We start from the raw sequence: 25852 nt of genomic DNA on the forward strand, positions 1-25852 counted from the left end.
GGCAGATTCAATACAAATTGAAAATTTGCAATGTGGCATGTGAGTCAATAACCCCCCTCCCCACTCCCAGGAATACAGTTAGAAAAAATAACATTTCAAATAAATACCGTATTTGCTCGATTATTAGACGACCCCCCAAAATCTGAATATTAATTTAAGAAAAAGCCTATATAGGAAAAAAGTTTTACCAGTAAATGTTAATTCAAGAAAGCCCCAGCCGAGAGCATGGAGCAACAGCGGCGCATGACTGAGGGGACGTCAGGCAGCCCTCTCCCCCTCCCTTTTTCCTGTTTTGCAGAAAAATCTGCTGAGTCATGCTCGGGGGGCTGTCAGTCAATGTTGATTGACGGCCCTGAGCTGACAATGATAGGTGGGTATCATCCTACTGTGCTTAGGGGTGGGGGTCACTATATATATGGGAGCCCACCCCTTTTAGGTCACTTTCTCAATTGACCTGGAAAGTCCCTCCCTCCCACCCCTCTTTTTTGTTTCTTGGCGGTTGGTTATCAAGCTGGCATAGAGCAAGGGTTAACCACCTTAGGTGTGATTTGACCCGTGGTGCACAGGCCCTCGGCCTAAGTGCAGGACACTCCTTGGGCTTGTGCCTTGGTGAATCCTAGTGGCTGCCGTGCAGGGGACGCCGGTGGTCTCTACGGTTTTATGGTTTTACGCCTGAGCCAGCCAGGTCGGTAGTTTACAATTTAGGGTTACAATTTGTAGCCTTTAGATTTGTTTATCTAACACAGCATCGAAGGAGTTAACGGGAGCGGAAATCCATAGGTTAAAGGGCCGTGCAAGCGACCAATAGGCTCATTTGCACGGCCCCTTAACCCTTTAAAAAACTAAGTTAACCCCTAACTAATTGAACAGGGAGGGAGACCAGTGGGATCTGCCGGGTAAGTTGCAGCATTGAGGTTTTAAAACCCCAATGCTGCAACTTACCCTGCCGATGCCACTGATCTCCCTCCCTGTTCAATTAGTTAAATGTCCGTACGAGCGACTTTCTTGGTCGCTCGTACGGACATTTAACCCGGCACATACTAACTAATTGAACAGGGAGGGAGACCAGTGGCATCGGCAGGGTAAGTTGCAGCATTGGGGTTTTAAAACCCCAATGCTGCAACTTACCCTGCCGATGCCACTGACATCGGCAGGGTAAGTTGACATCGGCAGGGTAAGTTGACATCGGCAGGGTAAGGGACATCTGCCCCCAGGCTTGTCACTCTGCCCCATAAATGCCTTAAACCCCCTATATGCCACTGTGCCCCATGATATGCCTTTTAACCCTCTAAATGCCACTGTGCCCCATGATATGCCTTTTAACCCTCTATATGCCACTGTGCCCCATGATATGCCTTTTGACCCCCTATGTGCCAATCTGCCTCCTGAAAAGCCTTATACCCCTATATGCCACTCTGGCGTTTAGGGGGTTAAAAGGCATATTATGGGGCATAGTGGCATATAGGGAGGTATAAGGCATTTCAGGAGGCAGAGTGGCGTATAGAGGGTTAAAAGGCATTTCTGGAGGCAGAGTGGCATTAAGGGGGTTAAAAGGCATATCATAGAGCACTCTGCCTACAGAAATGCCTTATGTCCCCCATTTAACACCCCCCCCAAAAAAAACTTACCGGTGCTTCTGACTCCCAGTGTGTTGTCCGGGCAGCATGTAGACGTCTACGCGATTCGCGCAGACCTTCCCCGGCTGTCAGAGGGGAGGGGAACTTTGCGAGATGGACGCAGACAACCCCCGCTGCTAACCGCACCTCCTTCCGGTTGCGGCGGAAGTTGTCTACACAAGAGGGGGGACAGGAGGATCCAGGTACCCCGCAGCGTTGCGGGGGATCTGGATCTTAGTCTCATAGTCAGACCTATTTGAGGTCGGATTATAAAATGACCAAGATTTGCTCTGAAAAAAACCTTGTCTTATAATCGAGCAAATACGGTAACTAAAAAAACATGGGGGGCATAGGCTGCTTGGATGGACCTAATGCAGAGATGAAGAGAGGAAAGGCCCATGCATTCCTAAAGGTTTTTTATATATACATTTTAAATATATTTTATGGGGTTATTTAAATAGTAAATATTGCATTTTTCAGAACATGCATTTGATTTGCATAACCTATCTTGCATATTTTAGTCATATGTACTTGCAAAAACATGTATATAAGCAGATATACTAGTTGTTTAGTGTGTTTTTGCATGTAAGGGCATTACAAATCTGGTCAGTCTATGTGACCCTTAACGTGACTGACCACTGGACATTTTTAAACCATCAAAATAGATTTAGTAGAACTGGAATGATGTGGCAAAAAACATGAAATGATTATTGTAACAGCTGCCAGTTACCTTGAAGGTTTTTACTTCTGACGTACAAGTGAGTTAATTTACTTTAGCAGTTGACAGATCCTGACTTATGTGTTCTTGCACAGTAACACTACTTATGTTGTTTTATGGTTTTTTTTCAGTTTGTAGTCACCATGTTCTGGGTTCTTTACCTATATGACAGAGAGCTGGTTTACCCAAAGCTTCTGGATAATTTTATACCATCTTGGCTAAATCATGGAATGGTAAGACTGTTTGACAGATACTTCTTCAAATGTACATGACAATGTCTTGATTATTATTGTATTCTGTATGATAATATAAACTTTTGAATGTTGATATATTTATGTCAGGTAACATAGTTCTTAATATTTAAATAAAATCTACACTAATTAATGAAAAGTACCATAACTCAATTGTCCCTACCCCCTATGAACCAATACTTTATGTCATGAACACTACTTGCCGGGACAATCTAGTCAGAAGAAAAGCAGCATGCAGCTACATCATCCTCCTCTCTCCCTGTCTGCTGCTGAAGAATAGCTGCTCCTGCACAGAAGTGCAGCTAGAAAGGTTCTTAAATGAGCTACATCCAATTAGAAGCAATATGCTCCGGCTATTTATAATCACTATGCTCCAGTTACTGTGCTCTGGTACTTAGCTTATGTTATCTGACTCTGGCTCAGAGCCTTTGGTTTGCTTGATTATGCTTCTGTTCTCTAGTCCAACCTCTCTGATGCCAGTCCTGTCTCTCTCCATCTAGATTCAAGGATAACCTTTAGTAAGGTTAAGACCCAGATGTGTAAGTGGAGGCATAGCTAGGGAACTGTGGCTCCCATATGGCTTTTAAAATATAACTTACCCTCCCATCCCAGGATGGGGAGAAGAGTCGATAAAGGTACCCCCAAGTACTTTAATTACCCCTGGGGCAGTGAAAGAGAGGGGATTGGCACTCCACCTTGATTAATAGGTGCAAACTCCCTTGTAAACATTCAGCAGTTTTGCAAATGTTAGTATGTAAGTACTACTCAACTTCTTGGTGAATAGACCCAAAAGTTAGGTAAGGTGTGTCTGTCTCTGCCCAGGGACAAGAGGTCAACTCCAGTTAACCTGGCCCTGTCACAAGGTGTCTGAACTAGATGTTACCCCCCTGAAAGGAGATTTGGTAAAATTGGATGACTGGTCAGCCAATTGGCAGATGGGACTTAATCTTGGCAAATCTTGGAAAGTTATGCAATAAACATAGAAACACTGTTTAATGTCAGTTAGCTGGGGCAAGGGCCAGTAAGATGTGTATGAAGAGTCATTGACTGTTTGACAGTCATTTTTCCTATGTGTCAGGGTCCTACCTCACTCCCCCGTTGGCAGCACAGGTCTCCACCCGATGGTGGAGTCGCGGGACGCCCGGGACTTCGTCCGCGCACCACGCGGCCCCGTTGTACGCGACCGCGAGCCACGCGGTCGCGGCCTACTGCGGCCTACGGTAGGCCGTATCCCCGGACTCCAGTGCAGCGAATGCCGCACGGGAGAAACGCCACACGTGGAGTGATGGCGGGGAGGCGTGGCCGGCGTCTCCAATAATGAATTACTCCTGGTCAGGGGCGGGACGAGTAGTGATGGACAGTCACTACTCCATTGTACATACTGAGGAGGGGAGGAGCTGATTTCTAGAGGGCTATTTAAACCCACAGCTTCTAGGCCTCATTACTTGATTGTTCAAGTCTCTACCTACCCGTTTTGCTGATACCTGTGTTGAAACCTGTATGCTGTTACCTCTTTACTGGATTTACTGGACTTTTGAACTCGGCTTGTTATTGGACTTTGATATACCTCTCCTACCCTTGATCTCGGCTTGCTTAATGGACTTTGCTACACTTCACCTACCCTTGACCTCAGGATTGCTACACGGTACAGTTTATGCCTTTTTCTATTCTGTGGAATAAACTTGCTGATATTCCTGATATTGCCTGTTTTGACTCTATCACATATCTGGTGTCTCACTGCGCTACGCTCCAAACCCTGCATACCCTACACTATGTATAGGTTAATTGTAATAATCCACTTTGAAGTGCAAGTCTGGGCACCTCTTTTTTAAAAAAGAACATTGAATAGTTTAAGTCCAGGGAAAGCAGCGGCTTCAGCAGGGGGGGCCAGAGGGGGCCATGACCCCCTACATCATGCTGTGCCCCCCATGTGTCCCCCCAATTGAAACGCAGTCTTTATTTTTGGCAGCCGTGACGCGGAGGAGAGAGAGGTGCCGAGCGGACGCTCAGGAATATATTTTTAGCAACCGTTCAGCGGCTCTCACTCTCCTCCGAGAGGCCTCTTGGTCGTGGTGCCGGCATTTCATGACATCATATTCCGGTGTTCTGCAGTAAAGCAGCAAGCACCGCGGCAGAGCAGCAAGATAGAGGCCTCGCGCTCCCGCCGCAGGACTTCTACAAGGTAAGTGGGAGAGGGTAGATAGTGAGAAGGGGGAGAGAGGGTAGATAGTAAGACAGGGGAGAGAGGGTAGATAGTGAGGAGGGGTAGATAGGGAGAAGGGAGTGAGACTGGGGGAGAGGGGGTAGATAGGAGGGGGTAGATAGAGAGAAGGGAATGAGAAGGGGTATATAGGGAGGGAGAGTGGGTAGATAGTGAGAAGGGGGAGAGAGGGGGTAGATAGTGAGAAAAGAGGGTAGCAATAATATTGAAATAAAGAGTCAGAATGAGAGAGAGAATGAATGGATTAATGTGTGGATGCATTGCGTGAATGAGTGAGAGAATAAATGAATTAATGTGAGGAGGAATTGTGTGAATCAGTGAGAGAATTAATGACTTTCTGCATTAATGAATATGTGTAAATAATTTGTGTGAAAGAGTGAAAGAATAAATGATTGTGTGAATGAATCGTGTGAATGAAAGTTAATTAGTGAGTGACTGTAACAAAGATGTACGCTGGGCTGTTTGGGGACAAAGATGGCACATCCTATGTGTGTGTGTAATTTGGGTGCTGGTCAGGTTCTATGTTGGCAATGTGGATGCCAAGGCTGGCCTTTGGGGTGTACAACCTGTGATCTATGCCTGTAATTTAGGGGGTTTTATCTATGCTGAGTTTTTATGTGAATTCCAATTGATCTATACCTGCACAGCTGGGTTTTTATGTTATCCTGTTGATATGTAACTGCTATGCTATGTGTCCATACATTATTTATGTATACCTGCAAATACAGTATTTGTATGTCTTATTCAGTTGATCAATACCAGTAGTGCTGTTTCCATGTGTTGTTTATTTGATCGATACCTTCAGTGCTGAGTTTACATGTGATTTCCAGTTGATCTATACCTGCAATGCTATGTTTCCATACATTATTTATGTATACCTACAAATACAGGGTTTTTATGTCTTATTCAGTTGCACGTCTTGTTTCCATGTGTTGTTTATTTGATCTATACCTGAACTACAAGGAGTAAAAGAGAGCTATGGCTTAGTGAATGAGGGGACTCCTCTCAATGTCACGGTGCAGTCAGAAGGAGGGAAGACTGTACTGACTCTCACAGTCTTCCCCTAATCTGCAGTCAGTGTGGCAAATATTTCTTTTTTGGTGTGGTAACGGAGTGGATGATTGCATGCTATGGAGCATGGAGCGGGGCCCAAGGAAATGCTTGGGTAGGGTCCAGTTTTTTCACTATAAAATATGTTGGCAACAGGGTCTAATATTTATATATATATTGGCAGCAGGGGTAATATTTAAATATATTGGCAGAAGGGTATAATATTTATATTCATATTGGCAGCAGGGTCTAATATTAATATATATCAGCAGCAGGGGCTACTATTTATATATATATTGGCAGCAGGGTCTAATATTTATATATATTGGCTACAGGGGCTAATATTTATATATATCGGCAGCAGGGTATAATATTAATATATATGGGAAGCAGGGTCTAATATTTATATTGGCAGTAGGGTTTAATATTAAAGAATAAAAAATAACTGCCAGTTCAGCTGTTATTTCAAAATCATATTTCAATCAAGGTCTTTACTTCAAAGAGATAAGTACATATTATGTAGTTAAAAATACATGTCTAGTGCATGTGCCCCCCCTAAATATGAAAGCTGGAGACACCACTGAGATAAAGGCTACAAAAGTTAATAAGCAGAATGGAACACCTTAAGTGGTAAGTGATGTTTCTCAGGGTTCTGTCCTGGGACCAATTTTATTCAACATATTTATAAATGACCTTGCATTAGGCGTTGAAAGTCATGTTTCTGTGTTTGCAGATGACACTAAACTCTGTAAAGAAATACAATGTGAGGAGGATACTACTTTGCTGCAGAGGGATTTAGATAGACTGGGGGACTGGGCACACAAATGGCAGATTACATTTAATGTTATGCACTTCAGGGTGAGGAATGCACAAGCAACTTACATCCTAAATGGTAGTGAATTAGGGATAGCAACAAATGAGAAAGATTTGGGAATTGTTATAGACAACAAACTAGGAAACAATGTGCAATGTCAAACACCCAGAAGAAACCCCTGCGCTCAAACTCCCATCACTCTTGGGCTGCAGCAAAGACTATAGTATTCATCAGCCCAAAATACATAGAACAAAATAGTTACCTGTGCACTATCCCAAATCCCTATGCTTATTTAGACAAATGGAGGTTTTTAGTTTCACTCCAATGGTCATTTAAAGTGGAAGCTCGCCTGCCACGTCAAGGCAAACCTCTTAGGCGAGTCCTTCACTGAACAATTCACCTTGCTACTTTGAGCTAAAGGTAAAAATCTTTGAGCTAAAGGTAAAAATCTCTAATGAGACAGAGAGGGGTATTCTCTAAACTCCTACACATTTATTAGCCCTTTTAGGGACCACATGGGGTGGGCGGCAGTAATAGTAACCTAGCTGTGAAATACAAAATTAAATAAGCATAGGGATTCGGGATAGTGCGCAGGTAACTATTTTTTTGTGTTTGTTCTATGTATTTTGGGCTGATGAATACTATAGCCGTTGCTGCTGCCCAAGAGTGATGGGAGTTTGATTGCAGACATTGACGGTGGTACAGCATAACACCTATCACCATATACTGAGGCACACATTGACTGTGGTACAGCATAACACCTATCATGATACACTGAGGCAAACATTGACTGTGGTACAGCATAACACCTATCATGATATACTGACGCAAACATTGACAGTGGTACAGCATAACTTATCATTATATGCTGAGGCAAACAATGATGGTGGTACAGGATAACTGTTATCATTATATACTGAGGCACGCACTGACAGTGGTATAGCAAAAGACCTATCATATATACTGAGGCACACAATGACGGTGGTACAGCATAACTGTTATCATTATATATACTGAGGCAAACATTGACCGTGGCACAGGATAACTGTTATCATTATATACTGAGGCACGCACTGACAGTGGTACAGCATAACACCTGTCACTATATACAGAGGCACACACTGACAATACTGCAGCACAACCCCTATCACTATATTGATGTGGTGTAGGCCTACCACTTCAGTGAATGGCTAGGTATATAAGTAAGGATGCACCAAAATGAAAATTCTGGACTGAAACTGAAAATTCAGCATTCGCTTGGCCGAAACCAAGAAAAACAAAAACAAAAAAAAACCACTTTAAAATACTTCATTAAAAGTAACACACCAAAATTAGACAAAAAAATCAATAACAATATATATCGTATTTGCTCGATTATAAAACAATGTTTTTTTCCAGAGCAAATGCTCTGAAAAATACCCCTCATCTTATAATCGGGGTCGTCTTATAATCAGACCTCAAATAGGTCTGACTATGAGACTAAGATCCAGATCCCCCGCAGAGCTGCAGGGGACCTGGATCCTCCTGACCCCCCCCACCATTTACCGGTGCTTCTGAGTCCCTGGTGTGTAGCCAGGCCAGGTGTAGACATCTACGCGATTTGCGTAGACAAATTCCGCTGCAGCGGTCATCACGCAGACCTTCCCCGGCTGTCAGAGATCAGAGTTCCGCGCGCCAGTGCGGGGAATTCTCTCTGACAGTCGGGGGTGTATGCGTGATGGACGCAGACAACCCCCGCTGCTAACCGCACCTCCTTCCGGCTGCAGTAGAAGTTACCTACGCGAATCGCGTAGACGTCTACCTGCTGCCCGGACAGCACACCGGGAGTCAGAAGCACCGGTAAGTTGTTTTTTGGGGGGTGGTGGCATAAGGCATTTCTGTAGGCAGAGTGCTCTATGAAATGCCTTTTAACCCCCTTAATGCCACTCTGCCTCCAGAAATGCCTTTTAACCCTCTATACACCATCTGCCTCCTGAAATGCTTTATACCTCCCTATATGCCACTCTGCCCCATAATATGCCTTTTAACCCCCTAAATGCTAGAGTGGCATATAGGGGTATAAGGCATTTCTGGAGGCAGAGTGGCACATAGGGGGTCAAAAGGCATATCATGGGGCACAGTGGCATATAGAGGGTTAAAAGGCATATCATGGGGCACAGTGGCATTTAGAGGGTTAAAAGGCATATCATGAGCCACAGTGGCGTATAGGGGGTATAAGGCATTTCTGGGGCAGAGTGGCAAGCCTGGGGGCAGATTGGAAAATAAAAGGAAATAAAAACAAAATAGTTTTCTCAATCATAGCTATTAAAAAAAATAGCTTACATAAATTAACATTTACTGATCGTCTTATATTCAGGCTTTTTCTTTTTTTCCTAAATTAATATTCAGATTTTGGGGGGTTGTCTTATAATCGAGCAAATACGGTCGATATATATATAATTGTTAACAGCAATCACAATCCTATTATGCCCAGGTTCTAGCATGTACTGGCTGACTTAGCATGATATGAGTGTGATTGCTGTTAGCAATCATTTATATATATTCTGTTATTGAATTGTTCTGTCCAATTTTGGTGTGTTACTTACTTTTAATAAAAGTGTGGTTAACACACCAAAATTGGACAAAAAAAAATATAATTGCTAACTACAATCACACTCCCATCATGCCCAGGAAGCCAGTACATGCTGCAACCTGGGCATGATAGGAATGTAATTACAGCCTCCCTATGCCATGCCACCCCAACACATCCATGCTTTCACACACTCATTCACAAACATTCAGCATAAACTACAGCATAACACCCATCACTCTCACACACTTACTAATCCACTCTCACTGAATGTTTTCGTTCTTCCTCTTGGCTCTTGTTCTGTGTCCTGTCCTCTTGGTGCAGTGAAGGTGGTGGGCGTGGCTTCAGTGTTGTGCACCGGGATAGGACCACAAATCCCGACGCACAGCAACAGTTGCCGCGCGCATCGCAAGGGAGCAGGTCTTATTAACAGACCTACCGCTCCCTTGATTGACTTTAACCCCTTCAGGACCGGGATTTTTAAACTAGGGTGTTGCTAAAGGACCGGAGCCGTTTTTGTGTTTTTGCCATGTCTTTCTTCAACTGTAATCTCTCTCTTATCAATTGGTGCACCCACACAAATCATATATTGTTTTTTTCAGCACAAGTAGGGCTTTCATTTGAAACCATATTAAGCTGGGTAGTACATTGTTTTGTTTGAAATACACTGGAAAAAGTGGGAAAAAATTATTTTTACAGTTTTGTATACATACAAATTGTACACACATTGAACCAATGGGAAAAAATTATCCCAAATATATTCATTAAGTTCTCCTGATTTGGAAACCACCCAACATGGCCAGGATTTTTATCTATTTTGACCAGTATAGGGCAAATATTGCAAGGCATGCATCACGTTTTTGAAATGTAATTTTTTTCAAATTTGGCATGGTAGTCTAATAACTGCAATAGTTGTCACAGATACTGATTATCCCCCCAAAATTATATGTTTATGAACAGTAGATAAGTCAAGGTGTACAACTAGGGTCATTTTGTTTTTTTGCATATGTTGCAATGTTGCTTTAGATTTTATATTATATTTTGTATAGAATATGTGCAACTGCAGAAACAAATTGTGTTCACCAACATCCCCTGGTTCCAACAAGGCCTCACATGCATGGTTCATGCATTTTTTGAGGAAGCTATGAGGGCAAAACTGGAACATGCGCATTTTAGTTTTCAAATTTTGAATTTTCAGGAATTGGTTTCCTGGGCCCATATCCCATTTGGGACATTTTGGAAGCCCCCCACTGTAAATTACCCCATAAAAGTATATATTTATGAACAGTAGATGAGTCAAGGTGTTCAACTAGGGTAGTTTTGACAGTTTTCAGCCAGCCATTTCTTCACTGATGTCTGCCAAACTTCACAGGGAAATTATTTTATTGCGTTTTTAACGCATACATTTCAATGTTGCACTGAATTTCTTGCACACCATAAGTGCAACAGTGGAAGAAAACACCACATTTTGTTGACCAACATCCCATGAGTCCAACAAGGCAAAACTGGAACATGTGCATTTACATTTTTTAAAAGTAAGTGACAGGTTTAGGCCGCTGACATCAATCAGGGAGACCGATCAATAATCAGCGACTTAAAATGTCACCGACAAGTCATCAGGTAATAATTATGATTTTTTTTATTTATTAATAATTTGTGTTTTTTCATAATTAACCTAGATGACCCCTCTCTCTTTGTAGATGTCAGGAACCAATTTTTCGCTGCCTGAACCATGGCTTTTTTATACCTGTGGCGTTTACATCTGCGACCACTAGTGGCCTCCCTCCGCCCTCTGGAGCACTCAGAACTCAGGTGTTCCTTGTTACCTGGGTTGAGCCCTAGTCTACATCCAGCTGGGCCTTGTTACCTGGAGTACTCTGCCTTTATGAACCTGCCCTGCCTTTCAGTCAGGGCCTTTGTATTGAAGTCTATGGACCTTCCTGCTGTGGTTCTGCACCTGTACTGTTCCTGGTTCCCTGCTTTGTGTCCTGATCAAGTGGACTCCCTGCTATTGTGTCCTTCCAAGTGGACTCCCTGCTTTGTGTCCTTCCAAGTGGACTCCCTGCTATTGTGTCCTTCCAAGTGGACTCCCTGCTATTGTGTCCTTCCAAGTGGACTCCCTGCTATTGTGTCCTTCCAAGTGGACTCCCTGCTATTGTGTCCTTCCACGTGGACTCCCTGCTGTTGTGTCCTTCCACGTGGACTCCCTGCTATTGTGTCCTTCCACGTGGACTCCCTGCTATTGTGTCCTTCCACGGGGACTCCCTGCTATTGTGTCCTTCCAAGTGGACTCCCTGCTATTGTGGACTCCCTGCTATTGTGTCCTTCCAAGTGGGCTGTGTGCCTTTCCGTGTCCTTCCAAGCTGGCTCCCTGTCAAAAGACTTATTACCGGTATTTATTTTGCCATACGTCCGGTTTCTTGCTTTGACTGTATTACCCTTATTTGCTGGTCCTGTTATACATAAAATACACTACATTACCTGGAATTCTGCTTGTGGTGTCTTTGTTTGCATAATCATGCACCGTGGGTTACATACTGAACCCCAAGTATCCCCTGCGCATGGGCTCCTACCCGACCTTATCACCCGAGTCCTGACAGAATACAAAGGCCATTACAAGGAGTCTGCGGGGTTACTTTCAGTCATCAAAGTGATAGGAGAATGTTTACTTGAACTGTGCAACTCATTAATGCAAATCTGGGACTCCAACTCCAATCACTCTCATGAAGACCATTCACCTACACCTGTTACATCACCTGAGAAATCCAACAAGCCTGTTACCAGTATGAAAAAGGAATCTCCTAGGAAATCTAGGAAACGTGAACCCCTTACCGCAACCGAATTGCAACAAAGGCGTGATGATGAGGCTTGCTTTTACTGTGGCAAAAAGGGACACTGGATCACCCAATGTCCTCTGAAACCTCCTAAACCCTCTTTACCGATTGAGCAGTCTACGTCACAAGCACAGAGCTCTCCTAAAAGGGGAAGTAGCTTTATTCCCCTGAACAGTGAACCCATGGAGTATATACCACCCCTGGTGATTCCTAATGCTTATCAAACTCCAGTGGATGTCCAGCTGAAGCCTGATGACTGTTCTGTGATGGAATGCAGCTTATGTGATTCTACAGCCTGTGGCAGTGTGGGTTGCTCCCATATGGATGAACTTCCTATTGCTTTCTGTTCAGCTATGATCGCAACTCCTATCACTCCTACCTCAGCAAAGTGTGATACACCAGAGATTACCATAGCCCCTAATATCTCCTCTGGACTGATAGCAAAGATACATGACCCTATTCCATCTCTGAGGAAGAAGGGGCCTTCCATCAGTGCTTCCCATACCACGTCTGCCACTCCAGTTTTGAACCAGTGCAGTTCTGGTACTACCCCCCTGCCCCCAGTAGTGCCCTGGGTACAGGGCAGCTATGTGACCCCTGGTACATGGAAAGAGAAAGCACTGAATCATACCTTCTCATCAACTTTTTCAGCATCCAGTCCTACTTTGACCTACGATTGCACCACAGATAACCTTTCCTTCGATTGTGTTATTACCTCTAATGGCAATATAATCAGAAAGGAAGACCTGGAGATCTGTGAACAAGCTTTACCGAAAAAGAAGAAGAAGAAATCACGTTAAGTACACCCTTCTGCTCAGTTTATTAAAGGTGTACAGATTTTGTTCAGTCTGTTTGCGTTCAGTGACCGCTCCTTGGGGAGGGGGTACTGTCAGGAACCAATTTTTCGCTGCCTGAACCATGGCTTTTTTATACCTGTGGGGTTTACATCTGCGACCACTAGTGGCCTCCCTCCGCCCTCTGGAGCACTCAGAACTCAGGTGTGCCTTGTTACCTGGGTTGAGCCCTAGTCTACATCCAGCTGGGCCTTGTTACCTGGAGTACTCTGCCTTTATGAACCTGCCCTGCCTTTCAGTCAGGGCCTTTGTATTGAAGTCTATGGACCTTCCTGCTGTGGTTCTGCACCTGTAGTGTTCCTGGTTCCCTGCTATTGTGTCCTGATCAAGTGGACTCCCTGCTATTGTGTCCTTCCACGTGGACTCCCTGCTATTGTGTCCTTCCACGTGGACTCCCTGCTATTGTGTCCTTCCACGTGGACTCCCTGCTATTGTGTCCTTACAAGTGGGCTGTGTGCCTTTCCGTGCCCTTCCAAGCGGGCTCCCTGTCAAAAGACTTTTATTACCGGTATTTATTTTGCCATACGTCCGGTTTCTTGCTTTGACTGTATTACCCTTATTTGCTGGTCCTGTTATACATAAAATACACTACATTACCTGGAATTCTGCTTGTGGTGTCTTTGTTTGCATAATCATGCATCGTGGGTTACATACTGAACCCCAAGTATCCCCTGCGCATGGGCTCCTACCCGACCTGATCACCCGAGTCCTGACAGTAGAGCAGGATCATCCGTGGGCTGCCATAATGATCCGATCACTCCTATTGGCCAGGAGCCATCTGATCAGCCCAGCCCAGCATTTGACCTGGAAGCACCCTGGACTTTCAGGTCAGTGCTGTTATTTTTTTTTATTATTATTATTTTTTACATTTATTTTTTTTACTCTTTCAATGCTGATGCTCCATTGAAGCACAGCATTGACTGATATTTAGTCCCCACAAGCTTGTGGGGACTAATATTAACCCCTGCAATGCTGTGATGGGGGTCATACACAATCGCAGCATTGAAGGGGTTAATTGAGGAAGAGGGGGGTAGGGGGGCTGGTCTCCACACTCAGGTGGAGACCAAAGAACCCTGTCTCCCTGTCCCTGAAGCTGCCTCTGGCAGCTGGGACACAATCTCCCATAGACTGGAGATTGTAGGGGAGGAGTCTCTTTGATCAGTCCTACAGGACTGATCAAAGGACTTCTGGGGGCTCCTTTTTGCTGTTGCTGGTCTGCCTGCGAATCGCGTAGACATCTACACACTGCCCCGGCTATATACCGGGGACCTATTTGAGGTCTGATTATAAGACGACCCCGATTATAAGACGAGGGGTATTTTTCAGAGCATTTGCTCTGAAAAAAACCTTGTCTTATAATCGAGCAAATACGGTAATTTATTAATTATGGGGAAACAGCTTTTTGATCCAAGGAGAGATCTGACTGCCATTCTGGGTCCAAGAAGGAATTTTTCCCCTAGTTTGTGCAAAATTGGAAAGAGCCATAACTGGGTTTTTTGCCTTCTTTTGGATCAACAGCAAGAAATAAACAGATATGGGAAAGGCTTAATTTGATGGCCTATTTAACTATGTAACTATGTAACCTTAGTTATGAAGAAAGGCTAGAAAAAATAAATTTGTTTACACTAGAGAAAAGGATATGATATAATTATACATACTGTACAAGGACAATACAAGCAGGGCCGGACTGGGACTGAAAAGCAGCCCTGGAAAAATTTGGAGACCAGCCCCATATAGTTTATCTCACGGTGAAGCTCTTATACCCACACGCACCCCTTATACACACCCGAGTCACACTATGTGCAATTCTTTTTATCTCATTATTTGTATTAAAATGCCAGAAAGCAAAAGTGTTAAAAGGCCCTAATAAATTAAATACATTACACATAATAGGATCAAAACATTTACTACTGCGAACATTGTTAGATGAAAGAGTTCCATTTTATTTAGTGGAACAAAACACTGATCACATTATTCTTCACGATATTCTGGTAAGAAACTTTTATTTCTTTATTAATTCATGTAGACTTTTTTTCCATATTTAATAAAAGCTATGATTGAGACATATTTGGTTTTTATTTCCTTTCATTTGACAACCTACCCCCGAGTTATGCACCTCTGACCCCAGGCTTGCCACTCTGCCCCCCTGATATGCCTTCTAACCCCCTATATGCCACTCTGCCTCCAGAAATGCCTTATACCCCCTATATGCCACTCTGTCCCATGATATGCCTTCTAACCCCCTATATGCCACTCTGCCATATAGGGGGTTAAAAGGCATATCATGGGGCACTCTGCCTCCAGAAAAGCCTTATGCCCCACTATATGCCACTCTGCCTCCCTGATATGCTTTATACCCTCTCTTTATACCCTCACTCTGCATCCAGAAATGCCTTATACCCCTATATGCCACTCTGTCCCATGATATGCCTTCTAACCCCCTATATGCCACTCTGCCATATAGGGGGTTAAAAGGCATATCATGGGACAGAGTGGCATATAGGGGGTATAAGGCATTTCTGGAGGCAGAGTGGCATGAAGGGGGTTAAAAGGCATATCATGGGGCACTCTGCCTCCAGAAAAGCCTTATGCCCCCTATATGCCACTTTGCCTCCCCGATATGCTTTATACCCTCCTATATGCTCCTCTGCCCCATGATATACCTTTTAACCCCCTTTATCCCACTCTGCCTCCAGATATGCCTTTTGACCCCCTATATGTCACTCTGCATCCAGAAATGCCTTATACCCCTATATGCAACTCTGGCATATAGGGGGTTAAAAGGCATATCATGGGACAGAGTGGCATATAGGGGGGTATAAGGCATTTCTGGAGGCAGAGTGGCATATAGGGGGACACACTTACATACACACACATGCCGATTTTTTTTGTTTTTAACAAATACAAAAAACATTATACAGTACAAAAAATACATTATTTTACTCACCTTCTACTTCTCTTGACTTCCTGGTAGCTGCACACTGTTCTCCTCTATGCTGACAGGATGCCACTGACCTGACATCCGGTGCTGCAGCAGTCTGAGTGCGAGGGGGCGGAGCTTCCACCTCACGCTGCTCCCATCACTATGCAGCCATCAGACTGCTGGGAATGTAATCTAAACGGCCGGTGCGTGCTATGCCGCCGGCCGGAGCTACTTTAACACTTTTTTTTTATTTATATGGTAAGCTGGATCGGCTTGCCATATAAAGTAAAAAAAAAGTATTAAAACATTCCCAGCAATCTGATGGCCGCATAGCGATGGGAGCAGCGTGAGGGGTGAAAGGTCAGTGCGAGGGGGCGGAGCTTTCACCCCTCACACTGCTCCCATCACTAGACGGCCATCGCACACGGCTGCTGGGTGCTGATGCCGGCCGGCCGCATCAGCACCCAGCGGCCGCTTTGATTAGATTTCGGGAAGCCTGGGGGGCAATTGCCCCCCTGCCCAGCCCGCCCCTGGCACCGAGGGAGGCGTTCATTGCCATTTGCAGCCGCTCAGCGGCTGTCTTCATGGTAAGTCTGCCGGCCGCCCAGCCCACGGACCTTCCGGCCCACCGGGAAATTTCCCGGTATCCCGGTGGGCCAGTCCGGCCCTGAATACAAGCCACTCTTTATTGACCTGTTCATTAATAGGACTGTACAAAGAAGAGAGGCTGTGCTATTAAATTCAATAGATGCCTTTAATTTTGGACTGGATGAATTTTAAACAAAGCAGAACACACAGTGACACAAGCTATAGCTTGCTGTTGCAATGGGAAATCAAATTAGATTTTGGAGTCAAGAAGGACTTTTCCCCTTTTTGTGGCACAACACTTCAATGTGGGTGTTAGATTATTCTGTCTTGAATATCTAAACTTCTCCAGGTACCAAACAGCAATCAAGACCACAGCTTCAAAGTCTTCTTAAGCAGGTTTATTCAATAACAAAGTAATATACATACAGTACTGGTTGATGGAACAGTGCGCTCATTATTCTTGGTGAGATGAAGGTAACAGAGCGGAGAAAGAGATCTTGCACTTGTAACTAGACTTGTGCATTCGTCTTCGGGCGAACATGAAAACGAACACGAAGAGTGCGTTTTCGTGTTCGTTCCGAAGACACACCGAAGAGAAGACAGCGGCGGTAAAACGTAGGCGAAGACGAAGACACACACCACGAATATCTTCGTGATCGTCTTCGTCTACCATTCAACCCCCCCCCTTCTAACTTACCTTGTCTTCGCGGCATCGCAGCAGTTCCCGGAATGAGCCTATTGGTCGCCTACAGGGACCTCCTCTGGCATCAACCAAATAGGCTCATCCCACTGGTCTCCCTCCCTGTTCAATTAGTTAAATGTCCGTACGAGCGACTTTATTGGTCGCTTGTACGGACATTTAACTGCTTGAACAGGGAGGGAGACCAGTGGCATCTGCAGGGTAAGTTGCAGCATTGGGGTTTTAAAACCTCAATGCTGCAACTTACCTCTCCCTGGTCTCCCTCCCTGTTCAATTAGTTAGTCTGTGCCGGGTTAAATGTCCGTACGAGCGACCAATAAAGTCGCTCGTACGGACATTTAACTAATTGTTGAACAGGGAGGGAGACCAGTGGGATGTGCCGGGTAAGTTGCAGCATTGGGGTTTTAAAACCCCAATAAAGACCAATAAAGTTGCTCGTACGGACATTTAACTAATTGAACAGGGAGGGAGACCAGTGGCATCAGCAGGGTAAGTTGCAGCATTGGGGTGTTAAAACCCCAATAAAGACCAATAAAGTTGCTCGTACGGACATTTAACTAATTGAACAGGGAGGGAGACCAGTGGCATCAGCAGGGTAAGTTGCAGCATTGGGGTTTTAAAACCCCAATAAAGACCAATAAAGTTGCTCGTACGGACATTTAACTAATTGAACAGGGAGGGAGACCAGTGGCATCAGCAGGGTAAGTTGCAGCATTGGGGTTTTAAAACCCCAATAAAGACCAATAAAGTTGCTCGTACGGACATTTAACTAATTGAACAGGGAGGGAGACCAGTGGCATCAGCAGGGTAAGTTGCAGCATTGGGGTTTTAAAACCTCAATGCTGCAACTTACCCGGCACATCCCACTGGTCTCCCTCCCTGTTCGTACAGACATTTAACTAATTGTTGAACAGGGAGGGAGACCAGTGAAATGTGCCGGGTAAGTTGCAGCATTGGGGTTTTAAAACCCCAATGCTGCAACTTACCCTGCAGATGCCACTGGTCTCCCTCCCTGTTCAATTAGTTAAATGTCCGTACGAGCGACTTTATTGGTCGCTGTCCAAGATCACGGGGAACTCTGATCTCTGAAAGCCGGGGAAGGTCTGTGCGATGGATGCAGACAACCCCCGCTGCTAACCGCACCTCCTCCCGGCTGCAGCGGAAGTTGTCAACGCGAATTGCGTAGAGCTCTACACGCTGCCCGGACTAAGTACCGGTAAGTGTGGGGGGGGGACAGGAGGATCCAGGTCCCCTGCATCGCTGCGGGGGATCTGAATCTTAGTCTCATAGGATTATATGATGACCCCTATTATAAAACTAGGGGTATTTTTCTGAGCATTTGCTCTGGAAAAAACCTTGTCTTATAATCGAGCAAATACAGTAATATGTTTCTATATCGGCCCCTGGGGGGGGGAGCATACGGAGAGTAGGGCGGGCTGGCGCTCCACCCCGCAGTTTACATACACCTGGACTGACACAGGATCCAGGCCAGGAGTTTAGGCTGACTCCAATGCACTGGTCAGCTGCAAGTAATTAGCTGCACTGACTGCAATACAACCTCACCTGTTGGACAGAGGGAAAGAGAGAGTTTTGTTTGGAAGCAGCAGGGCTTGCTATGTACAAAAGAAACCATCAAAAAGGTTGGTGAGATCACGTTCTGTTTAGTTTAGAGCCTGATTAGTGAGGGACTTCTATGTTAGTATGTGCTCAGATGAGCTAAGCTTTTGTTTATAGGGAATTTGTGTTCTGTATAATCCTGTTAATATCTGCATATGTGGTTTACAAATAAATTGTGGTTGATTACCTCACCGAGACTGTGGCTTTAATACCATAGAGGACCGTGCTGTTTGGTGCCCTGTGTGGGTGCATGATCGGAAACAAGTACACTTCGGAAACATAGATTTTACTGATTCCCCATTAGACATTACCTGTACACATACTCTACGTTTCTATAGGTGTAACAAGATCATTGTCACAGTCACCCCTTCGGTGCCGCACGCATGCTTGCAGAAGACTGCTCGAGCACGCGGCGGTTTCTGAATACCACGATCACCCCTTCGGTGCCGCTCGCGCGCAAGCAGAGGACTGCTTGCGTGCGGAGGTTGCCAGGTTCCCCAGTCACCCCTTCGGTACCTCACCCGCGCCTGCAGAATTCTGCTTGTGCGCGCCGGTTACCGAGGGTACCCATTAACCCTTTGGATGCGGATGGTCAGGAGTCCGGCCACCAGCATCGAGGACGGAAGTCGGGAGCTGGGAGTCTTGCTTCTGACGGGCATCATATTACCTGATGAAGCAGTGACTAACAGTATTCTGTACTTACCCGCACTCGATCTGGTGGCATTCCTCCTGGTAGTATGGAAGGGGGTCTGGCCGGGTCTGCTCCGGAGGCGGGGTACTGGGAGATCTTCCAGAGCTACTGTGACACGGGCTGGGGGGTCGAGCCTGTGATTTGGCACCGGATTTAAAAACCCCGGATATGCTTTGTCTGTGGTCTTCGTTGCTGTTGATTCCTGTCATCTTGTTCTCTGAGTATATCCGGATTTTTGACCCTTTGCCTGCTTGACCATCCTTAGCCTAGTGATTCTGTACCATGTCCTGTGTCTCCTGGTTTCCAGTCTTGGCTTGTCTGACTACTCGCTCCATTACTGACCCGGCTTGTAGGACTACCCGCTTTCGTGTTTTGACCCGGCTTCCCTGACCATCCTGTCCGTTATTTCCCTGGCATTGGTGTACTGGCTCCTGGCTTCTGCATTTGCTGTTCCTGCTCCTTGCATCCAACTCATTCCTATATTTATCCGCTTGCACCTGGCCTCCTCACTGTTGAGATCGTCTAAGTCCCAGCTCCCTGCCACTAAGGGTTTCCGTTGTGTAAGCGGTCGTGACAATCATTACAGTGGGGCAAAAAAGTATTTAGTCAGCCACCAATTGTGCAAGTTCTCCCACTTAACAAGATGAGAGAGGCCTGTAATTTTCACCATAGGTACACTTCAACTATGAGAGACAGAATGTTGGGAAAGAATACAGGAAATCACATTATAGGATTTCTAATGAATTCATTGGTAAATTCCTCGGTAAAATAAGTATTTGGTCGGGGGGCGTGGCCTGCTCGCGACCAAGATGGACACTTGAACCCGGAGCTCCACAACATCTGGTCCAAATTTAGCTTCAGTTAAGCTCCTATCACTACCATGGGCAAACATAACAAACGCGGTAGCACCCCGAAACCTTCGGGATCCAAGGAAAAGAGGTTGCTTACCTCCTTCTTTCACGCAACGTCCGATCAGGACTCCCCTGATTCCTGCACTAGGCCGCCATCTCCTCCTGCCAGCGTGGTCAGTGAAGCCCCAGATGACGGTACCTTGGATGAGGAGCCAGCCCCACTTGCTCCGCCAGCCTGCACCTGGAGAGAGAAGCTAGATTCCTTACCCACGAAGGGAGAGTCTCACAGAGATACAGGCCGACATCCGCCATATTGGAGGCTGCGTGGCGGCTCTGGAAGACGATCAGCCACGTATTTTTCACACAGTTGACTCCCTGACTTCCCACATGCGGCAACAATCGACTATAATACAACAGTTGTCCAGGAAGATAGAAGATCTCGACAACAGAGGCCGGAGGAACAACATCCGTGTGCGGGGCCTACCGGAGTCGATAGAGCACCTGGATTTACCGTCTACACTCCAGACAATGTTCAATTTGATCCTGCGGCAACCTGCGGATACTGCGATTCGCTTTGACAGAGCTCATAGGGCACTCCGCCAAAAGCCCTCTGGCACTATGCCTCCCAGGGACGTTATCTGCTGTCTACAGGATTTTTCCCTCAAGGAACTCATCGTTCGTGCCTTTCGCAACCAACCCACCTTTGCCTGGAATTTACACACGATTACGGTGTTCCAGGACTTATCGGCGGTTACGCTATAGTCACGTCGTCTGCTACAACCTATTACGAGGGCGCTCCACGAGGCGAACATCCCTTATCAATGGGGCTTTCCCTTTGCCCTAATCGTGCGCCGCAACAACGACACTCATGTCATCCGTCAACATGGAGATGTGTGCAGTTTTCTTGAAGCCCTCAACCTTCCTCATTGTGAGGATCCTGACTGGGAATATTCGTTTCAAGCTCCTGCCTGCCTCTCTGATCCCGCCAAGGCTTGGTCTCCTAGACCGCAGCGCACTAAACGTCTGAGATGACAGGATGACCAGCAATTGTGAGGTTCTTGCGACCATCATTTACCTCAACCTCCTCTACACTGCACATTACCGCCAGCTGTCACCTATCGCCGGAGCCGGGACGACGGCTACGCTTCTCACATACCCGCCTGACCATACTGCTCAGGTGTTGCCTGGGAACTGATTTCTGCGGCGTTTCAGGCTTCCTGGACTCCAATACCTCGGACCGTTGCGGACATTAGCCTTGTTCCTGTTCGTTGCGCCTTTCTGACGCGGACCACCACGCCGTACGGGACACGGTATTTTGCCTTCGGGCTTTGATTCATGTGTGGAGGGAGGTTGTTCTTCCTATATATTTACTGTATTTTACTGTGAATATATGTCATTAAGTGTTCACTCCTGCTTCGTTGGTGCCGAGTGTGTGGCTGTTGAGCTTACATCTCCTGCCCCTCATTGGGCTTATGCTCTTCTGTGCACGTCGCCATGACTATACATGTACATATACTCCTTTCTACACTAATGCGGCCGTCTCCTCTCACAGGCGTCTCCCACACGCACACACATTGCTGGGTGACTGTACTTTTTCACCTGTTACCTCCCTTCCTTATTGCGAGGGGTAGCGCCTTCACCTGGTATGCCTCTCCCGTTACCCTACTCTACTTGCAGCTGCATTCGCTTAACCGGGTGTACTGGACATGTGTAGGTTTCCTTCCTAGCCCATTACACTGTTACCTGTTATTATCTCTTTACTTAGGTCCCTCGGCGGGCCAGATGCTCCACATTGCTCCACATAGATCTTCATGTCCTTACCTTTGGCTTATTCGCCAATTTTCCATACACCTTTCGTTAAATGCTCCCTCTTAACACATATACCCCCCAGAGCCGGCCCGCTTCGGTTCTTTTCAGAACCGAGGCCTTGGTTCATGACCTACCGATAGGTCGAATGACTCATTATTCGATGCCTCGGCATCCAGGGCCTCTGGTTGTGTTTTGCACGCACGCGTTGGCCCACTGTTTTTGTTTTCGTTCTTTTGTCGTTTTTGGTTTTCCGGGTTATGTTTTGTTTTTCTTTGTTTCTGCGCTGCTGTTCTGCCGACTGCTCCATTCGGTCCCTCCAGCTGCCTCACAGATGACACCTGATCGCATTAAACTTACCTCCTATAATGTGAGAGGTCTGAACAAACCACAACAGCGATCCAAATTGTTACACATCCTCCACACATTTCAAACTCATATAGCGTTTCTTCAAGAGACGCATTATAAATCCTCGAAGGAATTCAAATTAACTAATCATCATTACTCACATAGCTACTTCTCTAGTTCCTCAGACTCACAAACGAAGGGCATTGCGATCCTCTTGCACAAGCAGCTCCCATTTCATCTGCTGGATATCTGGAGGGACACGGAGGGTAGAGCCATCTTCCTCAAAGGTTACATTGGCAATCAAATGGTTTCTTTGGGAAATGTATACGCACCCAATCGGGGTCAATCACTGTTTTTGTCCCGTGTATTGTCTCTTTCCGGGGAATTTCAGGAGGGTTTGGCTATCTTTGGGGGGGACCTGAATATGCTTTTAGATCCTCCGAGGGACTCCTCTTCCCAATTCTCCCATATCCCAATTCTCCCATATCCCATACCGTCATATTAGAAATATACGCAGGGCCCTGCACCTCAATCAGTTAGTGGACGTATGGAGATCCCAGCATCCAGACACGAGAGATTACACTTTTTTCTCTCCTCCCCACAACCGGTATTCCCAGATTGATATGTTATTCTTATCACACCACCATCTGCTACAGTTACATTCCTCAGACATAGGTATTCGCTCGTTCAGCGATCATGCTCCAGTCCACCTCTCGTTATGTTTATCCTCGTCCAGAGGCAAGATTTGGAGCTGGAGATTAAACGAAAATCTCCTTGATAATCCCACCTCTCTCTCTGATCTTTCCATGCACCTGAAAAACTATTTCTTAGACAACAACACAGGCGAGGTCCCTTTCCCCATAGTGTGGGAGGCACATAAGGCCGTGATTTGGGGTCATCTCATTAAATTGGGCTCACTGCAGAAAAAAGCTAAACTGGCCGCTGTGCTATCACTACATAGACAGATCTCCCTGCTGGAACAACCTCATAAAGCCTCCTTAGACCCGACTATTCTGCCCCGTCTGCAGTCTCTTAGGCAGCAACTGGCCTCCCTTTTAGATGTGAGGGTAAAGCGCTCCTTCCTCCTGGCGCAAAAAGCTTTTTACGAATTGGGCGATAGGCCGTGTAAGCTTCTAGCTAGGGCTTTGAGGGCCAAACGAGCCGCCGCATTCATACCAAAAATTAGACACCAAGGTACCCTGTTATCTGAATCTTCGGCTATTGCCAAGTGTTTTTGGGAGTACTATCACTCCCTCTATAACTTGCCCCCCTTGACTGACCGACACTCTCATCACGATGCGTCCATGACAACATATTTAGCGAAATACCTGCCCCAACGTCTGACGGAGGGCGCTAGAACGGCTTTATCTGTACCCATATCGTGTGACGAGGTGAAGGCAGCCCTTAAAATGACCCCTAAGGGCAAGAGCCCTGGCCCGGACGGCCTCACCAGCCACTATTACGACCGTTTCTTTCCGGTCCTGGGCACTCACTTAACCACCCTTTTCAACTCTTTAGCAGACGGTGCTATCCCGGACACCCATACTAACATGGCCCTATACGCCAACCCCTCGGCACGACTCAAAGTAAATGGTATCCTCTCTGATGGTTTCGACATTAGGAATGGCACGAGGCAGGGCTGCCCCCTTTCCCCACTCCTATTCATATTAGTTATGGAGCCCCTGGCGCAGGCCATAAGAATGAATGTTTACATTTCTGGTCTAGTGGTTGCTGACCATACTCACAAACTAGCCATATATGCGGACGACATGCTATGCATGGTCACCCACCCGGACGCTTCCCTCCCACACATAGTTAGGGAACTGGACATATTTGGGGACCTTTCCAATTATAAAATTAATTTGCAAAAGTCGGAGATTCTGGGGCTCAATGTTCCAGATCTGACCAAAACAACTACTATCCACTCGTTTCCCTTTAAATGGGCGGATTCCGCGATTAAATACCTGGGGCTGTGGATCCCCTCAGACATTTCCAGACTTCAGTCTTTAAATTTTGACTCATTACTTTCTGCTACACTAGCGCCCTTCAGGATCTGGTGGATCCTGACAGGTCCAGAATGTGGTGGTGGGAGCAGATCACGTAAACCACCTCTGGTAGTGGGATCTAGTGCAGGATTGTGCGTGAGGGGTAACAAAGGACCCGGGACAGAGGTCAAGAGTCGGCAAGAGGTCACGCATTTCAGAACTCCTAGAGTAGCAGGGATCGTGGGGTGATTAGGAACCAATAGCTTCCTAGAGCGATCCGGAAGCCACGGGGCCACCGCAATAGGGTGAGGGAAGAAGGAGTTCTCCAGGGGAATCCAAAGCTTGGGAGCATTAACAGACCATTCCACCAGGCGGCGGAGATGGGAAGCCATCCAATACCATTCGACATTGGGGACCCCCATGCCACCCCTGTGTTTGGGCCTGGACAAGTGGGAGAGTGAAAGCCTAGGATTCCGATCAGCCCAGATATAGTACCTGCTTTTGATCTTCCTCACCTGAGCTCTTCTTTGTAGGTCGCAGGAGTGCTTGATGACTTCTCACTGTGCCTCAGCCATGCTGTTGCATGCCCTCTGGCTCCCCCTTCCTCCACTGGAAGTTTTTCTACTCTGGGTCTGTGTCGGGTGTGTGTCAGGTGTCGGTTATATGTATATTTCCGCAAGTGCCTTTATTTGTGTCACCAAATGGCAGTGTGCGCTCTGTTTTTCCTTTTTTTTTTTAGTTTTTTATTTCTTTTGATGTATCTCCGTTTCTATTTGACTCACCTGATCCGCGTTCTGCTTGAGGACATGTAATGCCACTCATTCGCATTTGATTCTCGCGGGCCCTGGTATGTCGTATTTTGGTGATCCGGCTACTCTGTCGTCACTGTTTCCATTGTTCTTGTGGTTTCCTGGATCAAATGTACTTTATATCCTCCTGTTTTGTACCATATTATGCATATTGTGATTCTTTGTTTTACATTTGCTGTATGTTGCTGTTGCATATTCAATAAACGGAGACTTGGAAAAAAAAATAAATAAGTATTTGGTCACCTACAAACAAGCAAGATATCTGGCTTTCTGTCAGGAACCGGGTCCATACAGACGACTGTAAAAACCCAGATCGCCCAAAGATTGTGTGCAGGAGTTACCATGCAGTAGCGGAGTTGGACAGGACCTGGTGCAGGGTGACAGCACGCTCCCGGTGGGCCTCTAGGGTTGTGCAGCCACATACCAGTGCCTTGACATAGCAGCGGATGATGATGCAGGCATGAGACATAGCACTGGAATCATGTGCAGGATGGTGCAGGCTGGAAGTAGGGAAGCTAAACAGAGTAATAGTAACATAAGCAAGGGACAGGGAGACCAAGCTAGAATATAACCAGACAAGAAATACATAACACAAGGCACAACAGGG

The 25852-nt window shown here is 46.0% G+C and overlaps 1 protein-coding gene across 1 annotated transcript in view; it reads left to right on the forward strand.

Annotated features, from left to right (window-relative positions):
- LOC149278686 (androgen-induced gene 1 protein-like) overlaps window positions 1-25852 on the forward strand; it is a 180857-nt gene that overhangs the window by 94784 nt on the left and 60221 nt on the right. The window contains exon 3 of the mRNA XM_089501877.1: window positions 2466-2567. Coding sequence (XP_089358003.1) covers window positions 2466-2567 — 102 coding nt within the window. The remainder of the gene's footprint in view (window positions 1-2465; window positions 2568-25852) is intronic.

Source organism: Sceloporus occidentalis, unplaced genomic scaffold, assembly GCF_023333645.1.
Source record: "Sceloporus occidentalis isolate IW3139 unplaced genomic scaffold, rSceOcc1.0.p SCAF_184, whole genome shotgun sequence".
In the NCBI taxonomy this organism is placed as follows: Eukaryota; Metazoa; Chordata; class Lepidosauria; order Squamata; family Phrynosomatidae; genus Sceloporus; species Sceloporus occidentalis.